At 38.8% G+C, this 19,390-nt stretch overlaps 2 protein-coding genes across 7 annotated transcripts in view; one reads left to right on the top strand and one right to left on the bottom strand.

Annotated features, from left to right (window-relative positions):
• Positions 1 to 6,611, top strand: part of NAPEPLD (N-acyl phosphatidylethanolamine phospholipase D) — a 90,696-nt gene extending 84,085 nt beyond the window's left edge. For all 6 annotated transcript variants that reach the window (XM_057549807.1, XM_057549808.1, XM_057549803.1 and 3 more), the window contains 2 exons: positions 48 to 162; positions 5,204 to 6,611. In XM_057549807.1, coding sequence (XP_057405790.1) covers positions 48 to 162; positions 5,204 to 5,332 — 244 coding nt within the window. In that variant the 3' untranslated portion in view covers positions 5,333 to 6,611. The remainder of the gene's footprint in view (positions 1 to 47; positions 163 to 5,203) is intronic.
• Positions 6,612 to 9,334: 2,723 nt separating this feature from the next.
• Positions 9,335 to 19,390, bottom strand: part of ARMC10 (armadillo repeat containing 10) — a 31,046-nt gene continuing 20,990 nt past the window's right edge. Inside the window, exons 4-6 of the mRNA XM_028167701.2 lie at positions 16,344 to 16,520; positions 10,731 to 10,802; positions 9,335 to 9,807 (exon numbers count right to left, since the gene is read on the bottom strand). Coding sequence (XP_028023502.2) covers positions 9,556 to 9,807; positions 10,731 to 10,802; positions 16,344 to 16,520 — 501 coding nt within the window. The 3' untranslated portion in view covers positions 9,335 to 9,555. The remainder of the gene's footprint in view (positions 9,808 to 10,730; positions 10,803 to 16,343; positions 16,521 to 19,390) is intronic.

Below are 19,390 nucleotides of genomic sequence, written 5' to 3'. Positions count from 1 at the left end.
TTGTATACTTAAAAGCCCAGATTTAATAAATTACTGTGTTTTATCAGGTGGTTTATGAAATACCAGCATGTAGACCCAGAAGAGGCTGTAAAGATTCACATTGATGTGCAGACAAAGAGATCTGTGGCAATTCACTGGGGAACTTTTGCCTTAGCAAATGAGGTGAGTGTGATTGTGGTAACAATACCTCGTTACGTGTCTGACCGATGATAGGATTGATCACTGTACCCTGCACTGTGTTCAGAAACCAAAGTAGAATCAAGAACCTGCATGGTCGTCATGGTCATCAAGTGAATTAGGGTGGTAAATCATATTAATTAGTAAAGCAATATTTGTATACAGTGGGAAAAAAAATCCTCATTGCATGTTGTTCTTCTGGCTTATTTCTGTAGTTAATGAAGCATGTGTTTATATAACCAAAAATGTGTGTAGCCTTAGTAAATAGAAAAATGAACCATCATGTCATCCCTCCCAAGGGAGGCTTTTGTTCTGGCAGAAGATACAAGACATGCACATAATTACTCAAAGTGTTGTAAAGTGGGATAAAGTGGTCTGAGAGTCAGGGACTGTTACTAATTGGAGGGATCAGGGAGAGCTTAATGGAAGAGTTGACATTTGAACTTGGCTGTGAAAAGGCAAGGAGGAAGGCATTTCAAGAGGAGGAAAGTGTGGGATTGGAGGCAGCAAGCATGGGGAATAGTGAGGAATCGGTTCAGCCAGAGTATGGATGATAGGGAGGGCAATGGGGGAAGTGAGGCTGGACAGCTTGGAAGTTTTCAGAAGTTATGTTATTCATCCAGTGAACACTGACTTGGTGTCTGCTGTGTGCCAGGCATTGGGATAAATGGCGGTTTTATTCCTAGACTAGTACAGAAGAGCTTATTTTTCCTTAAGGTAGCTGAACCCTGGAACTCTGCTACTAGCCAGGGTTGTGGGATCAAGCAGAAGCTTAGCAAAAAGCATTCTCTCCTTTCCTCGATCCAGGGCCTGCCCTAAGCAAAATTTAGAAACAGATGACTGAACTTGGCTGCTTCTATTTTGCTGTGTGTGGCATCTTCCACTTTCCAGGGCCTCTGCAGGAACCCTGTGCTTTCATGCTGTTTTAAGCACTCCCTCTCTGTCCTATTTCTGGCCTGCCCTCTCCCTAGTTGCATCTTATTCCAGAATTAATACACTGCCTGCCCCCTGCTGACTCCCTCCCCGATCAAAATTCCCATTCCGCAATGCTGTGGCCCTGAGCCACACTGTTGGGGGACAGAATGGAATCAGTAAATGAATGTCCACGGGCAGGGGAAGGGTGAAGGAGAATATGATGAGAGTGTGTGGTTTCTGTGTCTGTGTATTTGGAGAAGGGGGAAGTTTGACACTGGTTTCCATTGGTTTACCACTATTATTTAGAGGCAGTGTCTTATTCCGTGTGTGTGTGTGTATGTGTGTTCCACATGTATATAGGTAAATTTAGATATATGTATGTCTGTGTTCTATATATAACATATTTCAGCAACTTAGATGAAGTAATAGTATTTTACTAAACCTTGCAAAGAGAAGAATCAAGGATGACTCCTGGATTTTTAACTTGAGTAATTGGGAAGGTGGTTATGTTCTTTACTGAGATGGGAAGATGAGGAAAGAAAACCTGTCTTCAGGAGTTATTGTGTTATGCAGCCTTCAAGAATTACTCGTTTTAAATCTAAACTTCATCTTTATTTCTTAATGAAATATAAAATACACTCTCATTTAGTCTTTCTGACATTAGTTGCATAAATCTGAGAACTATGAGTTTGCTAAATAAATTATAAAGTACATGGAATTTTGGGGGAGAATGTTTAGCCTATGCTTTGCAAACAGTTTTAAATGATTTGCATGTAAATAGTTGTAATAACTGCTTACTATAATACAAGCAGCTTAAGGATGTCATTGACTTGGCGACACTTTAAAATTGTACATACAGCAACATCTGATTTGTCTAAGGAATGATGAGTGAATTTCCTAAATGATGTGTCTAAGCACTTAAACTTAACTGACTAGTTTTGGTAGAAACAAACTGGAGGCACTACATAATATGTGTTAACTTCTTAAATGACCAGGGTCTTTATTTTGAGTCTCTTCTGTTGGAGTAGATCAGAAAATAGTGACCCCTTTGAAAGGGAATGTATGAGCTGTCTGGGGCTGGTTGCCTGGCCCTTAGTGGGTCCACACTGCTGGGAGCTTCTACTTTCACCACTTACTCTTTTTCTTTTCCCACATCTTTATTGGATTAAAATTGCTTTACAATGCTGTGTTAGTTTCTGCTGCACAGGTATATGCATACCTATATCCCCTCCCCATCCCACCCCTCTAGGTGGTCACAAAGCACCGAGCTGATCTCCCTGTGCTATACAGCAGCTTCCCACTAGCTATTTTACACATGGTAGTGCATATATGTCAGTGCTACTCTCAGTTTGTCCCACCCTCCCCTTCCCCCCACTGTGTCCACAAGTCCGTTCTCTATGTCCGTGTCTTTATTCCTGCCCTGTCACTAGGTTCAACAGTACCATTTTTCTAGATTCCATATATATGCGTTAATACATGGTATTTGTTTTTCTTTATGACTTACTTTACTCTGTATGATGGACTCCAGGGCCATCCACATCACTACAAATGACTCAGTTTTGTTCCTTTTTATGGCTGAGTAATATTCCATGGTACATATGTCTCTAATCTACTACCTTGCTTTATACATATTGTTTGGTCCCATGGCTATTGGGCATTTTTACCTTCCCTGCAGGATGAATGTGCTTGCACTAAGAGATAGCTATCAGTCACTCAGAGGCTTTCTTGCCTACTTCTAGAGCTCCCTTCTAGATGGTTGAAGCAGGCAAGAATTGACCTATGAAGAAACTCAGAAAGATACTGCAACATCAAAATCCATACTAAATTATAGCTTATAACTAAAGTTACAGTTTAGGAAAGACATTATTAGTGTAGGGCAATTGTGTAAGTGTATTGTTGGCCAAGACTTGTAGAGAGAGCACAGGGGAAAAAAAAATTAACAGAACAATTATTTTTCATTGGGAAAGAATTTCATCATTTTGAAATCTCTTAAAAACAATTTTGCAAGGGAAGCTTCTTGACTTAGGCTATTATTTACAGTTAAATTTCATGGGGGATATATTAGCAATCTCCTATATGCATAAAAAAAGACTAAAAGTAGATTCCTGTTGTCAACTAACCATTAATAAGTAGCTATCTCTAGGAATACTGGGTAACTAAATACATAGTTAACCTCAGTTACTCAGTAGTCAGCGGGAAGGCATCCCTGACCCTCTAAACATAGCCATAAAACTAGAAGTGAGCAAGCGGGGAGAGAAGACCCACGTGTGGCCAGTAACTGTTAGCAATCTGTACATCTGAAGCCACAGAACACCTGCCTGGTTTTCCTAGTGCATCACTGGCTGGCCCTTCGCCCTTCTTACTCTCTGCTGCTAGGTCTTCGTCAGCAGTGAGTGCCTTAGGACTCAGTCCAGGGGCCCCGTTTCTTCTCTAGTTGGTTACTCCCTTGGGGATCTCATTAGTCTTATGGCTTTAAACACCATCTATCCACTGTACCTCTCTAGCCCAGGTTTCCCCCTACAATCCATGTTTATATATCCAACTGCCTACTTGACACCTCCACTTGGATGTCCATCAGGTACCCAAAACTTCAGTCTAAAACCAAACTTCCTGATCTTCCCTCAAAGTCACTTCTCTTAATCTCAGTAAATGGCAACACCCTCCTTCCAGTTCCTCAGGCCAAAACCTTTACTCTCTTTCTCTCATATCCTCCCTCCAGCTTTTCCCCACATGCAGTCAGCTCATCCCTTACACTGTATTTAGACTTTGAGTACCTCTTACCCCGGTCACGGATGCCACACTGCTCCTTACAGTCTGTTCTCAACGCTGCAGAGGGCAGCGACCTTTACCCCTTAGATCAGATTGTGACACTCCTGTGCCAGAAGGACCTGCAGCTTTCCATCACACTCCCAGTCAAAGCCACAGCCCTCACAGCTGCCTACAAAGCCTGGTGCAATCTGCTCCCTCAGGTCTTTGTTCAAAGGTTGCCATCTCCAAGAGGACTTCTTAGATGGTTGTATTTAAAATTAAACCTCCACCCCCGACACTTACCAACTATGTTCTCCCCAGAACATGTCACCCACTCAGACACTGTTTTCCTTATTCATTTCTTATCTGTCTCTGTACTGGGATGAAAGCTCTAGGAAGGCAAGGGCTTTTATTTAGTTCACTGACCTGGCCGCTCTCTGGGTGCTCACCAGCCATTGCTGCATGGAGGGTGGAAGCAGACTTAACCACCGGCGATCAGAGTAGAGACTGTTGGATTTTTATTTCTGCTTTAATTTTCACATTTTATAGCTTTTCTAATTGAAATTGGGGAAAAAACCCTTTGTGTAATAATACCTGTTTTTTTTCCTTTATTTGCTGTAAAAATAGCTATTATACACTGTAAAGATTTAGCTCGAAAGAGAAATAACTGGTGAAATGATTTCCTTCATACCTCTTGCTTTCTTTAACTATAACACATATTCAAGTGGTTTCAATTTATTTGGTAAACATTTGAGTATGTTGAAACATTCTTCAACAGTGTGCTGTCTTTACTTTTTGTTTGTTGTTGTTGTTATGAAAAGGTGAGGAAACAAAAGGTAACTCCACCTGTCAAATCTCTGTTCCTCGAGCCCCTCTTCAATCCATACACTATAGAATCAGTATTTGGTTGGGGTTTGGGGATGACAACCCTTCTTCAGCCAAAAATATTTTCTCTAGCGTTTGCTTATACACACATACTCTTCCTTATAATCTAAGTTTCTGTGTTCTCCCAAAATATTGGTAACACTAAATTCTTTAGCACTGATTCCATTTAGACTGGGATTTCATGTAGGGAAATAGTGATCAGAGTTCATGCAGTCTAATAATGTTCGATCTAAGTTGGCCAAATTTGACATGCATGGTGTTAACAGATTGAGAAATATGACATTTCTATTGGCTTAATGATTCTATATTAGAAAGTGTGATTGACTCATTTGCTAATGCTTCAATGAAAAGGAAGAGCATTACTTTAAGTAGGCTATGTTGGTTATTTTAGTTTGAACTCTTGTTTGAAATATCCCCCCAAATATATGTATGCTTAATTAATCTTTTCCCATTTTTGTTTCTCTCTGCCCTTTGTCAGCATTACTTAGAACCTCCAGTGAAACTGAGTGAGGCTCTAGAGAGATACGGACTTAAGGCTGAAGATTTTTTTGTCTTGAAGCATGGCGAGTCAAGATACCTTAACACTGATGACGACAACTCGGAGTAAATGTGAGCACAGGAGCTTCTAATGAAAAAGGCATCATCTGATATAAATCTAAAAAGACTAAGAAATTCATGAATATTACGATTTTTTACATTTGGAAACAGCTTCTGCAGGTTTGTGTTCTATGTTGCAACCTGCTTACTAATATGATTGCCAGTTCTTATAAACAGAGAAGAGTTCGAGGTGGGTCATTTAAATAATGAAGGCTAATGTGGATTTTAAGTCATGTCTCAGTGACATAAACATTGCAATGGAATTTTTTTTACTAAAGCATTCTACTTTAGTGGTAGAGTTTTGAGATTATGAAAAACTGATTTTAAAAACTCATTTCTGTTCTTCTCTTCTTAGGGGCCTTCTGCACGGTAAGTCAAGGCTGTCTGCCTACTTAGATTTTCTCACAGGCCTGCACATAGAAACATATTTCTTACAGTCATGTTAGAGCAAATGATGACATTGATTCCCCACATGGTTATATGCCAAATGTTAAGTGATTTATTTTTTTAAACATAAAAACATAGGAGTTTGGGCTAAGTTACCATTTTTTTTAAAGAGAGGAATAATATACTCTGTGGCATATCTACAATCCCCAAATCAAAAGCCCTCTGAGCTGGGCAGAGGAAGGGGAAGTGTGGTTATGAGAACATGATTTGTGAAATGTTCTATTTTTAATCTAAAAGTCAGACCTGCTCAGCACAAATATAGCTGCAAGGAAATAATTTACAAAGATAAATGCAGATCTTAAATGTTAATAGACCATATACTTTGAGTTAAATTTTATTCTTTCCATATTCCATCTTCTCTCTCTATATATATACTCATTATTTTTTCTGGTTTCTTAGCTCAAACCCCAGTATGTCAGTGAGCTTATAAGAAATATTTTCTGTTTTACATGATTCCCTTATATTTTTATATTACACGATCCTTGAGCACGGTTCTACTTTTATTAAGCCAGTGTGGAATATTAGTGGTTAAAAAAGAGACAGTGATTCTGGGAGTCCACTGCCCTGAGTTTTAGTCCTAGACACGCTCTACACGCACTCCATTACTCTGAACCTTCCTAAATGAGAGAGCTGATTAGAGGCCCCTTCTGTCTTCCCAATCCAGCCTCAGTGAAATGAACTTTATTCATACAAAATAATCAAATTAGGTTTCCTACACCAAATGCTACCCAGGTAGTGCCCTGTAATTTAGTTTCACATATATATGCACGTTAGCCACTTAATCTGAATTTTAATCCTGCTTCCACCTTGGATTTTCTGTGTGCCCTAAAACAAGTCACCTAAGCTCAATGTGCCTCAGTGTCCTCATGTGCAACAAGAGGATGATTTTCACCTACCTCCAAAAACTGTGAAGAATAAATAAGTCTTTTAAAAAAAAAAAAACACTTTGAAAATATAAGGGAGAAAATGGTATCTTAAGATATCACTGCCTAATACAGATAGGTAGATTTGAAAGTGGAAAATAGGCTAATGCTTTTGATAATATATATTCAAGCATATAAGGACACTAAACATTGAGGACTAACAACTTTATCTCCCACATTTTGTAAATTTGGAGAATAATAGCCAAGATAAATGTAAATAATATTTATCAAAATTTAGCATTTTTATCTACAAAGATGCAAATCTGTCAAGGGGAAATGTATATGTAATATAGGTGAATGTATATGATTTGTGGGCACTAAAGCACAAAAAATTTCCCCATAAAATAAACCTTCAGGAAAAAAAAAAACACTTTTTCACTCCAAAGGAACATTTAGCAAACAGATGGGAATCAAGATGTTTGGCTTATGGTGGATTAGCTTTGGCATGGGTTGCCCTAACACTAGCCAGAGTTCTGTGGTCACCTTCCTCGCTGTTGCACGCCAGACGGAAAATTCATCTCTTACCTCTGCTCTCTGAAGCAAGCCAAGCACATCTTGCTTAATTATTATTTCTTCTCCTTGAGTGGCCTTAATGCTAATTTTGTATTCACATGTACTGTTTAACTAACTGAGGGGTCTCCAGGCACTTTAAACTATGTTCTGAGTTCCACTTAATTGGGCCTGCCTCATTTTCTAGGCTTCCTCCAAGCTGTAATTTTTATGACCATTTGCATTCTTTCCACTTTGACATTTTGTTCATCAAGAAGGACATTGAGCTTCATCTCTCCTATCTACATTTTGAAGGGTTTTATGTACAAAGCAAAAACAAATTTTGAAAAACAAGACTAATCCACTCTGTTCCCTCCATTCAGTCTAATACATGTCATAATACCTTGTCGTTTGTCTCATCCTCTAAGTCAATTTCATTTCCCTCTTTGATTAGCCAGCATCCATACCAACAGGTAAGATCTTATTGAAATCCCTTTCTCCCGTGATAACTGAAGAACACTTTGACACTCACTGCCCAAGAGGGTGGGACCATCAGTTAGGAGAAAGCCCACCTAAAAAGGCAAGGTGTGCCATGCCCTGCACAGGTAGAGATCGACCTGTGCACTTTCCCTGTGGAATTCTTTCTGGATGACTGCCCCTTTTTCTCTAGCATTTTGACATTTCACACTCAATGCTCTGAGCTCCGGGAAATGTTATTTGTTCAAACTAATAATAGAGGAAAAGAAGAGAGGGTGTTTTAGAATCCAATGCTGCTACCGCACATTGAAATCAAATCTTCGTTTTAATGTGTGTACCTTTTGAATATATATTTTCATTAAACAAGGAGGAAGATTAAGCAAAATTGTTATATAAAGAAAGAAATGTGCCTTTCAGGGAATTAATACTTATGTTTGCATCACTTGATAAAAATGATCCTTAGCCTTCATAATGTACTTTATTACTGCTGTAGCTAATTTAGAATTTTCATGTTTTCGTCATATTTCTACTGTAAAAATATGTCTCCCAAGTTTCGTTTCTGTATCAGGATAACCCTGAGAAAGCACATTTTTCTGTTTGAGGATTTGTGACTTCTTATGGAAATCTATGTAATTACAAATGAAATTTAAAGTACTCTTCTCTTAAAGCTTTGCCTTAAATACATGAATAGGAAAGCTTCTGCTTACAAATTGATTTACTTAATAACTAAGCATGGTGGTGGTTATGAACTTGAATATTACAAAACCTGTGGGGGGGGGGAACCTGGCTGAATTCAAATATATCAATAAATTGTTAGAGTAGCTTATGGGATAAAAATACTATTAAAAATAACTGCTGAGAATGTTTCATATCTTGTAATTTTAATCATGTAAAAATATGGGTGAAAATTAATGAATAAAACTTCTTTCAATTAAGGGGAGAAAATAATCCTGTGACAGATATTTTTCTTTATTTAAAAAAATTATGAAATTTATGCCCAGAGTAAAAAACTCAAACACTAGAAGAAGGTGTACATAGAAAAGTCATTTCCTCACTCCCTAATCCTATTCTCAGGAGTCTGGCTGTCATTCTAGATATATATACCCAAATGCCTATATATGAATGATAGAAGTGTTCTGTCCATATATAAGCATAAATTTTTTGATTAAAAAAACCATAAATGGGGTCATATTTTTCTACAATATGTATTTTGAAAAACAACCATATTTCATGGATGTCTTTCCACATCAGCACATTCAGACTTGCTTCATTCTTTTAAAAAGACTATATAACTGATTTAACCAATTGCATTTGGATTGATTTTGATTGATCCCAGTATGTTATACACATCAAACTGAATGGGAGTAGGTGAGCACTAGGAAACATTTCTCCTAACAGTTTACAGTTTTCATGGACTAGAATAGATTCTAATGATTAGAACAGACCTGAAAGAGTGGCAGGTGGCCTTGGGAGTATGGGATCGATCTCATCACTACTAAAAGAACAAGGTCCTTCCTAGGGCGCTTATGAAACATACTGCTGCTGTCCCAGATGAATAACTGCAAATCACTGCCAACAGTGGAAGGGTAGCTTACACATAAAAAGGTCACTGTCACTCCGTGTAGAGGAAATAACTGAAGTAGCTTAGCAAAAAGCAAAATAAAAAACAAAGAAAATGGTTTCAGAACAAGCTCTTATATTCATTTGGTATCAATAAAATGGTCCAAAATAAACCAGGAGACCAGGGCAAGTTGTAGCTGTGTTAATGATGAAAGGTGTTATTTACTGTTTAAATTCAGCAGTTGAAAGAATCCCTTTGTAAGGAAGGTGAAAAATGAGAAGTTTATGTGTATTATTTCTAGACTGCATTACTCTTTGGAAAAATATGACCAACCAGTTAGAATTTTGGTATCATTGTTACCTTTTCCTTCACATCTGCATCATGGTGAAAAACTAAAGCTCTCATTTTCTGGGCACATTCTTCTCCATATAACAGGTAAAACAGTGAACCTTCAGTGAAAGTTGGCTGAATAGCTAAATGGCCTTCCTTTTCGAGGCAGGTAGTTATATTCTGAAACAGTGTGAGAACACGAAGAAGAATCTCCTTTGCTACATGGCCATCATAAAGGGAAAGGAATGATGAATCCACCTGAAGTAGGAAACAATGAAAATTAAAAATATACGAAAACATTTTCCATGTGTATGTTCACATTTTAAAGCTGTAGTGAATACATTTAAAAAATCTTGTCATAGAAAACTATCCCTAAGACTGCATAATGTAAATGTGTAAAATCTTAGGCACTCCTACGTCGTATACTAATGGAAAAAAGAGGTTTTGTGTTTTAGCTAAAAAATACGATTTCCTTGGAATCCTAGAATGTAGTCATTTGGAAAAACACCCATTTCCTCTTTAAGATCCATCATATATAGTCATCATGGAAACTCATTAATTCACCAAACACTAACTGCACACACCGTGTGCAGGGGCATAGGGCTGAAGAGATGAATATGACAGGGTCCCTTTTCTATAGGACTTCAGGTCCATTCTACCACAGCACTACCTATGCTTCCTTCAAAATACCACAGCTTTTAACTGCTCCTTTCTTGCATATTTTTGTCTCCTCTCCCTAGATTGTAAGCTCACGAGGACAAGCACCATGTAATGCTGTACTCACTGGTGTATCTTGGCACTCAGCCCAGCATCAGGCACATACTGCGGCCTCCATAAATACTAGTGTTTCAGTGGAGACTAAGATACACTGAACATAAGCAGGTCAAATATAAAAGATGTGATGATATATAAGTACCCCAAATTGGAAAGAGACAGAAAAATTATAATTCATTATTGCTAGGGAGAACTTTTCAAAATGATTTTTAAAAGTAAAATACGTTCATTATGGAAATTTTAGGAAATTCGTATCAGCAAAAAGAACCAAAAAAAACCCACCTCTAATATTGCTCCTCAGAGATAATCCCTGTTAATATTTGAGGTAAATCCTTTCCTTCCAGATCTGTCTGTCCAAATCTATATATTTGTATGGACAAAACAAATATGTAAGCTACTGAACTTACTTTGGCACCAAGGAGTCCATCTGTCATGGCTGGATTTTCCGACAAATTCAAAAGCAGTTTTAAAACTTGAACCTGAAATAAGAACATTGGTTTATTTCAGACTAGCAAGCGTGGATTTTCTCTCCCTGGCATGCTGTCCCCCAACCAAATGCACATTTTAAAGTCCTGCCTATTCTTCAACGTCTGACTCAAATTTTCTCCACTCCACGAAGCTTTCTCAATTCCTCTTATTTAAAACCTTAGTTTTCCAATTATACTGATAGGGAGACAGGGAGAAAATAATGAACATCTTAGCTACCACCCCTGGCGCACAGAAATACCTAACACAGAGTAAGTTTAACATGTGTTACATAAATAATCTTTATTACGATTACTGTTAAGTGAAATATGATCTTTGGAACAAAAAAAGGAATCACTCAAAGCTGTTTCTTTCTACTTCAAGTATGAAAATTTGGGGATAGTTTGGTTATGAAGACTAACAATGTGGTGCTTTATACTATGTTTCTATGATTCTTGGAGCTTATCATTTCTATGTGAAAAACTGTACAATCATTTACGCAGTGACATAATCAAACAAATGTTATCTTATAGCTGACTAGCCAAAATATCAGAATCTTATCACTTATAACTGAAAAGTCAGTAATGAAAACATTCAAATGGAATTCTTCCTTTAAAAATGCAAGTTGTGGGGCTTCACTGGTGGTGCAGTGGTTAAGAATCCACCTGCCACACAGATGCAGAGAACAAACGTGTTGACACCAAGGGGGGGAAGTGGCGGGGGTGGGGTGGGGTGGGGGTGGTGGGATGAACTGGGAGATTGGGATTGACATGTACACACTAATATGTATAAAATAGATAACCAGTAAGAACCTGCTGTATAAAAAGATAAAATTCAAAAAAAAAAATGAATCCAGCTGCCAATGCGGGGGACACGGGTTTGAGCCCTGGTCCAGGAAGATCCCACATGCCGCAGAGCAATTAAGCCCGTGCGCCACACCTACTGAGCCTGCGCTCTAGAGCCCGTGAGCCACAACTACCAAAACCTGCAAGCCTAGAGCCCGTGCTCTGCAACAAGAGAAGCCACTGCAATGAGAAGCCCACGCGCCACAACTAGAGAAAGCCCGCGCGCAGCAATGCAGCACCCCCCCCCCCCAAAAAAAGCAAGTCATGTAAAACTATACTTTCTACAAGATACTTGAAATTACAGAAAGTGAGGAGCAGGGAGAGGAGACTGAGATCAGGAAAAAGTGACAAATGTGCCCTCCATTACTCCCTGGAAGAGACCCGGATGTTATTATATAAACCTTTTTTGAATTACAAAGGCATTATATGTTTACTATAGAACATTATTTTTAACTACAGAAAAACACAAAGGAAAAGGAAATTCACTCACATTTCCATGACTAGAAATGATATTAAGTTTGGTATTTTCTCATATACATATCCTAATATACATTCCTTTGATCACACTGTACATATTAATTTGTTAAGTAGAAAGATATAAGACTTTCCCTACTTTTTACTGTTTTTATCATTTAAAACTTTTAAATAAAATTAATACATGTTCATGATAAATTTCAAAGAGTGCAGGAGCGTTCTGCACAGCAAAAGAAACCATAAAAACGATGAGACAACCTACAGGATGTGAGAAGATATTTGCAAATGATGCGACCAATAGGGGTTAATTTCCAAAATATACAAAGAGCTCATGAAGCCCAATATAAAAAATTAAACAATCCAATCAATGAGAAGACCTAAATAAACATTTCTCCAAAGAGACATACATGTGGCCAAGAGGAACAAAAAAGATGCTCAACATCACTTATTTCTAGAGAAATGCAAATGGAAAGTAAAATGAGGCATCATGTCCCATCAGTCAGGATGGCCATCATCTTTAAGTCTATGAACAATAAACACTGGAGAGCACGTGGAGAAAAAGGAACCCTCTTACGCTATCGGTGGGAATGTAAATTGGTAACAGCCACTATATATTAACGCACATACATGGAATCTAGAAAAATGGTACACATTCACATATTTGCAGGGCAGGAAGAGAGACACAGACGTAGAGAATGGACATGTGGACACGGGGTGGGGGAAGCGGAGGGTGGGATGAATTGGGAGATCAGTACTGACATATATACACCACCATGCATAAAATAGAGAGCTAGCAGGTACGTGCTATAAAACACAGGAAGTTAACCTCGGTGCTCTGACACGACCTAGATGGGTGGGATGGGGGGTGGAATGGGCAGATGGGAGGGAGGACCAAAAGGGAGGGGATATAGGTATACATATAGCTGATTCACTTCACTGCACAGCAGAAACTAACACAATATTGTAAAGCAATTATACTCCAATAGAAAAAAAAAAAAGCACGAGGCGGTATCACGGGGTACCAGTCAGAATGGTCATCATCCAAAAGTCTACACAAACAACAAATACTGCAGAGGGCATGGAGAAAAGGGAACCCTCCTACACTGTCGGTGGGAATGTAAATTGGTGACTGCCACTATGGAGAAGAGTAGGGAGGTTCCTTAAGAAACCAAAAACAGAGCTGCCGTATGATCTGGCAATCCCACTCCTGGGCGTTTATCCGGAGAAAACCATAATTCAAAAAGACACATACACCCCAACCTTCCTTGCAGGGCTATTTACACTAGCCAAGACATGGAAGCAACTAAAATGTCCATCGACAGGTGGATGGATAAAGAAGATGTGGTACATATATAAGGAAATATTACTCAGCCTTAAAAAAATGAAATAATGCCATTTGTAGCAACGTGAATGGACCTGGATATGATCATACTAAGTGAAGTCAATCAGACAGAGAAAGACAAACATCATATGATATCGCTTATATGTGGAATCTAAAAAAAATGATACAAATGAACTAATTTACAAAACAGAAACAGACTCACAGTCTTCAAAAACAAACTTAGGGTGACCACAGGGGAATAGTGTTGGGGAGGGATAAATTAAGAGTTTTGGTTTAACATATAAACACTATTATATTTAAAATAGATAACCATGAAGGACTTACTCTATAGCACGAGTAACTCTACTCAATATTTTGTATTTATCTAAGTGGGAAAAGAATTTGAAAAATAATATGTATATGTATACCTGAATCACTTTGCTGTACACCTGAAACTAACACAACATTGTAAATCAACTATACTCCAATATAAAATAAAAAGTATAAAGATAGAAATCTAGAAATCAGCCACCCGCTTTTAGACTCGTGACCTGGGTTTACGTCTCGTGTGTTAAAGGTGAGAAAATATATATATAAAGTTAGAGTACAACTACAGATTAAACAGTTAACGTATATGTATTTTTGTTTTGAAACCATGGTCAGTCCTATTGAACCGTAACTTTTTCTTGTGTCACATATGCCATCTTGTGGTGGCTCTAGGACATTTCTTTTAAGCCATTACTTTCTTTTGTTCTCATGGCAGATGTAGCAAACACAAGGTTTATTTAAATTCACCTTCTACTATTCGTATTTAGTTATGAATCAGTGTTGAACCCAAGAGGTTATTATAGTAGAGTGAGATCACTTATTAAAAATAAAGATTTAAAAAGTTCATGTTGGTGGTTTTTTACTAAGAAAATATCTAAAATGGATACATTTTTCCACTTACAAATAGATTATTACCCAAAAGTTCATTTGCAAGTTGCAACTTTAAACTCATTTTTTTTAAAATACTTTTTTGATGTGGACCATTTTTTAAGTCTTTATTGAATTTGTTACAATATTGCTTCTGTTTTGTTTTGGTTTTTTGGCCAAGCAGCCCTGACCAGGGATCGAACCCACACCCCCTGCATTGGAAGGCAAAGTCTTAACCACTGGACTGCCAGGGAAGTCCCTAAAGTCATTGTTTAATGGAGAAACAATTGGTGGTTAGCCTCCCAGACAGACGAAAAAAGCAAATTTTCTATCCCAGAAATACCTGCTAGGCAATGTAGTGGAAAAACAAAACAAACCAAAAATGGAACATAGTATTGTGGTGTGAGTCACTTTCAAAAAGTCATAAAATATATTAAAATATAAACCATCTCTGAGACAGATATATACAGCCCCAAGGCCAGAGTTGCTTGGCTCTGAACACAACGTGCCTGTGAGGTTTTGGGCAAAGCAGCTGCAGAGAGAAAGAGAAGAGAGAGTTTCCAACAGCTCCAATGCCATGGGGTAGAGAGAATGCAGTTTCTATGGGGTCAAGGGCTGGAAGTTACCTTGCTCCCCTGGAGAGAAGGGTGTTGACGGGTGTGTGCATTTGGAAATTGCCTACGGATGGAGCATTATTCCTAAAATATTGCTAATACGATTATTACATTTAATTTTGAATGCCTTCGGGTACGTCTTGGACCAGATCTAAGTAAGTTTGGCTACCTGAAATGTGGAAAGCCCATATAAAAACATCTCAGGGGCTTTCCTGGTGGCGCAGTGGTTGAGAATCTGCCTGCCAATGCAGGAGACACGGGTTCGAGGCCTGGTCTGGGAGGATCCCACATGCCGCGGAGCAACTGGGCCCGTGAGCCACAATTACTGAGCTTGCGCATCTGGAGCCTGTGCTCCGCAACAAGAGAGGACTCGATAGTGAGAGGCCCGCGCACCGCGATGAAGAGTGGCCCCCGCTTGCCACAACTAGAGAAAGCCCTCGCACAGAAACGAAGACCCAACACAGCCATAAATAAATAAATAAATAAATAAATAAATAAATAAATAAATAAAAATTGAAAAAAAAAACATCTCAGAACAAATTTTAAAAGGACTATAGTGAGGCTCTGCTGTAATCATAATTTGATAACCTCAGAAGTAACTTCAGTGAAGTTGATTATCTGGAGTTTGGCTTCACATTTAGTCCTTCTAAAATGCTCATGCATTTTTTTCAACTGTGCCAGAGAACACAGGCCAATACAGTAAAACACTGATGAACAACTGACTCAACTAATTAGTACGTTTGATTACTCTACCTTCTGTTTTTATGGTATTTCTTGAAAAATGGTGCTTGATAAGAATGCACACCAATATCAGGGGTTTACTCCAGCAGTTTTCACAGGGTGTCCCAGTTAATTCAGCTCCATCTCTGTTGCCTCCTACATCTATTGATACATAACAGGTCAAAGTGGAGCACTGAGACATGCATTACTGAAACTTAAAAGTATAAGTTTCAGAAAGATTTTTCAACAAATAATGGTCGAATCAAAAAAAAAAGTTCTGTTAACCCTGAGGTAAGCAAAAAATTCAATTACCCAGCGCTGTCACTCAAAGACTTCTTTTAATCACAATGGTCCTGTATCTGGTGTGGGTGAAGCTAGCTACTTCACTTCAGTAAAAGGTAAACTGATTTTCAGAAAACCAAATGAATACCCATCTACTGATAAGTGAAACAACAGATTATTTTCACAAGTTAACTTTGAAATTCAATATTAGGGTATAAAAATAATATACTTTCTTGTGCCCATGTAAGGGTTTTTAGTAAACTCTGAACTTTCTTTTTTGAGGAATATCAACTTAAGATGGGTGACTTGTAAACTGAATTCCAATCTTAATAAACTGGATGCAATAGCTGTTTGTACTGCAAGTAATGACCACTTCCTTCATACCTTGGTGCTTCCATTTCCCGTGAGCAACAAGTGGAACAGGTCTGTAATGTAACTGCTAAGCATGTGCTGGTGGTCATTGGTCACCGTCATGTTTGTTAACAACCTTAGTCCGGCCAGCTGCACAGCGGAGTTCAGGGGGCCGGAGAGGACATCCTCACAGACTTGACTGACATACACCTGAAGGCAGAGAAAAAGTGAGCGTCTTAGGATCTCCAAAATTTTGCTATTGAACCGTAACTTTTCTGCACAGCAGAACAGGGTGATTGTTCAGGATGAGACGGGCTCCTTAGGAAAGACGGCATTTGTATCCAGCCCTCAAACTTGGGCGACTCTTTTTTTTTAAGCTGCCCTTGGGAGGCACGGAGCATTTTACAGATATACCCCACTTCAGCCCTAAGACAACTCTAATGAGGCAGTGTTATTATGGCCATTTTACTGACAAGGATTTTAAACTCTTCCAGGAGCTTGGACCCCCTGCCCAATGTAACAAGCTGGTGGAGCAGTGTCCAACCCCAGAGACCATGCTCCCAGCACCAGTGGGGGGCCTCCCAACTCAGTCTGCCTTTCTGTGTCTGGGCACACTAGGATAAGGAGGAAGACCTGTAGGGCCATTTTGTACCATGGTTAAGAACCTGAACAGTAGGATCTAAAGGCTATCTCATGTTAGAAGTAAAGAATGGGGGGGACACAAAGTCAAATAGAACTTTTCTTTAGAGTTCTTTCCTTCAAAAGTAGGCAGAGGGCTTCCCTGGTGGCGCAGTGGTTAAGAATCCACCTGCCAATGCAGGGGACACGGGTTTGAGCCCTGGTCCGGGAAGATCCCACATGCCGCGGAGCAACTAAGCCCGTGCACCACAACTGCTGAGCCTGCACCCTAGAGCCCACAAGCCACAACTACTGAGCCCACGTGCCACAACTAGTGAAGCCTGTGCGCCTAGATCCCGTGCTCTGCAACAAGAGAAGCCTCGACAATGAGAAGCCCACACACTGCAACGAAGAATAGCCCCCGCTCACTGCAACTAGAGAAAAGCCTGCGCGCAGCAACGACGACCCAACACAGCCATAAATTAATTAATTAATTAATTAAAAAAAAAAGTAAGCCGAGGCAAACTCTATTTGGCCCAAGGTTCTTATTTACCGAGGTATATGTATATGAACTACTCCTTCATAATATTGTAAACCGCCACTGGCAAAAAGTAATGCAATGCCAGTAGTACTCCTATTTCACACATGACAGATCTAAACTAAACCCAGGGTGATGGAAATTTTTCTGAAACTCTATTTTCTATGTTTGGCCATGAGCTTTCCAGCTTGGAAAAATTATGTCTCACAAATAATTGGTATTCACCTAAGTCTGAACTCCACCAAACATTCTAATTGGTAAGAAAAATTCCCTAATATAAAATGCTAAGGAATTACCAACTGTCCCATAAGCCAGTATTAACTTTTAAAAATATCCAAATGTATTCATGTTACCTAATGGCAGTAAAGCAAAGAGAGATTAAATTTTTAATCTGGTTTCAAGATCTAAATGATATTTACAAATCAATCTGGCTGTCCTGGGTCACCATTTCATTATACATCCATCCTTTAAAAAAATGGCATTTCCTTAGAATCATTATAAATCATGTATTTTCACAGGATGCTCATGTCTTTCAAAGCATTTCCTAAAATGTGCTGAGCATTTACATCCTTATTAGCTCTGAATCTTTTCTCCATTTCAGTTCTAGCAACAAGATTACCAAATGGGCCAGCTCAGTTATTCCTGGAGCCGTGCCCACCTCACCTTGTTCCTTTCTCTTGTGATTCCCTCCTTCCACAACTCTGCCCGTAGAAGGCTTAGACAGTCTTAAGACCCATCTCGGGCTCTACCTTTTACAGAAACTTCTGAATGAAATCTCTCCTTTCTGTGTATTCAATGATATTTTACTTGTATTTTTCCTTAAAGTATTTCATCATGTTCTGCCTTGAATTACAACTATTTGTGGACTTGCCTTATCCCTCCTTCGAGCTTTCTTAAAACAAGAGTTAATTATGTTCATTTCTAAACTCTGTAACACAGAGCAGGAGCTCAATAAATGTTGAGTTAACATAATTTCCTAATTTATTGTGTCTTCCTGCTGATGTTATCTGACTTTGGCCTGGTTCCTTTACCACACTTGGATTAAACTGAACCCCTAATTCAAAAGTCCGCTGCACTTCTTATTGGCTGGTTCAGGTCCCTCCTTCCTGACTTAGTCTCCATAAAAATGAGCAGAGGGCCTGAACAGACATGTTTCCAAAGACATACAAATGGCAAACAGGTTCACGAAAAGACGTTCAACATCACTAATCATCAGGGAAATGCAAATCAAAACCACAGTGAAATATCACCTCACACCTAGTAGAGTGGTTATCAAAAAGACAAGAAGTAACAAGTGTTGGCAAGGATGTGGAGAAAAAGGAACCCTTGTGTACTGTTGGTGGTTGGTGCAGCCACTATGGAAACCAGTATGGATATTCTTCAAAAAATTAAAAATAGAATTAGCATATGATCCAGTAATCCCACTTCTGGGTATATATCCAAAGAAAACAAAATCACTATCTCAAAGCGACATCTGCACCCCCATGTTCACTGCAGCGTTAGTCACAATAGCCAAGACATAGAAATAACCACCTAAGTGTCAATCAATGGACAAATGGATAAAGGAAATGTGGTGTGTATATACAATGGAATATTATTCACTATAAAAAAGAAGGAAATCCTGCCATTTGTGAAAAATGGACGGACCTTGAGGGCATTATGTTAAGTGAAATAAGTCTGACAGAGAAGACAAACAATGAATGACCTTATTTACATGTGGGATCTGAAAAAGCCAAACTCACAGAAACAGAGAGGAGAATGTTCAGGTGAAGGAAAAGGGGAGATGTGATCAAAGCAGGTGAATAAGCTGTGGAGTCTCATGTACAGCAAGGTGACTACAGTTAACAATACTATGTTGTATACTTGCACGTTGCTAAGAGAGTAGATCTCAGATGTTCTCACCACACACACACACGCATGCACA

This window comes from Balaenoptera acutorostrata, chromosome 7 (genome assembly GCF_949987535.1).
Source record: "Balaenoptera acutorostrata chromosome 7, mBalAcu1.1, whole genome shotgun sequence".
Classification (NCBI taxonomy): Eukaryota; Metazoa; Chordata; class Mammalia; order Artiodactyla; family Balaenopteridae; genus Balaenoptera; species Balaenoptera acutorostrata.
The sequence above is the reverse complement of the archived record's forward strand: the minus strand, read 5'-3'. Positions and strand labels throughout refer to the sequence as shown.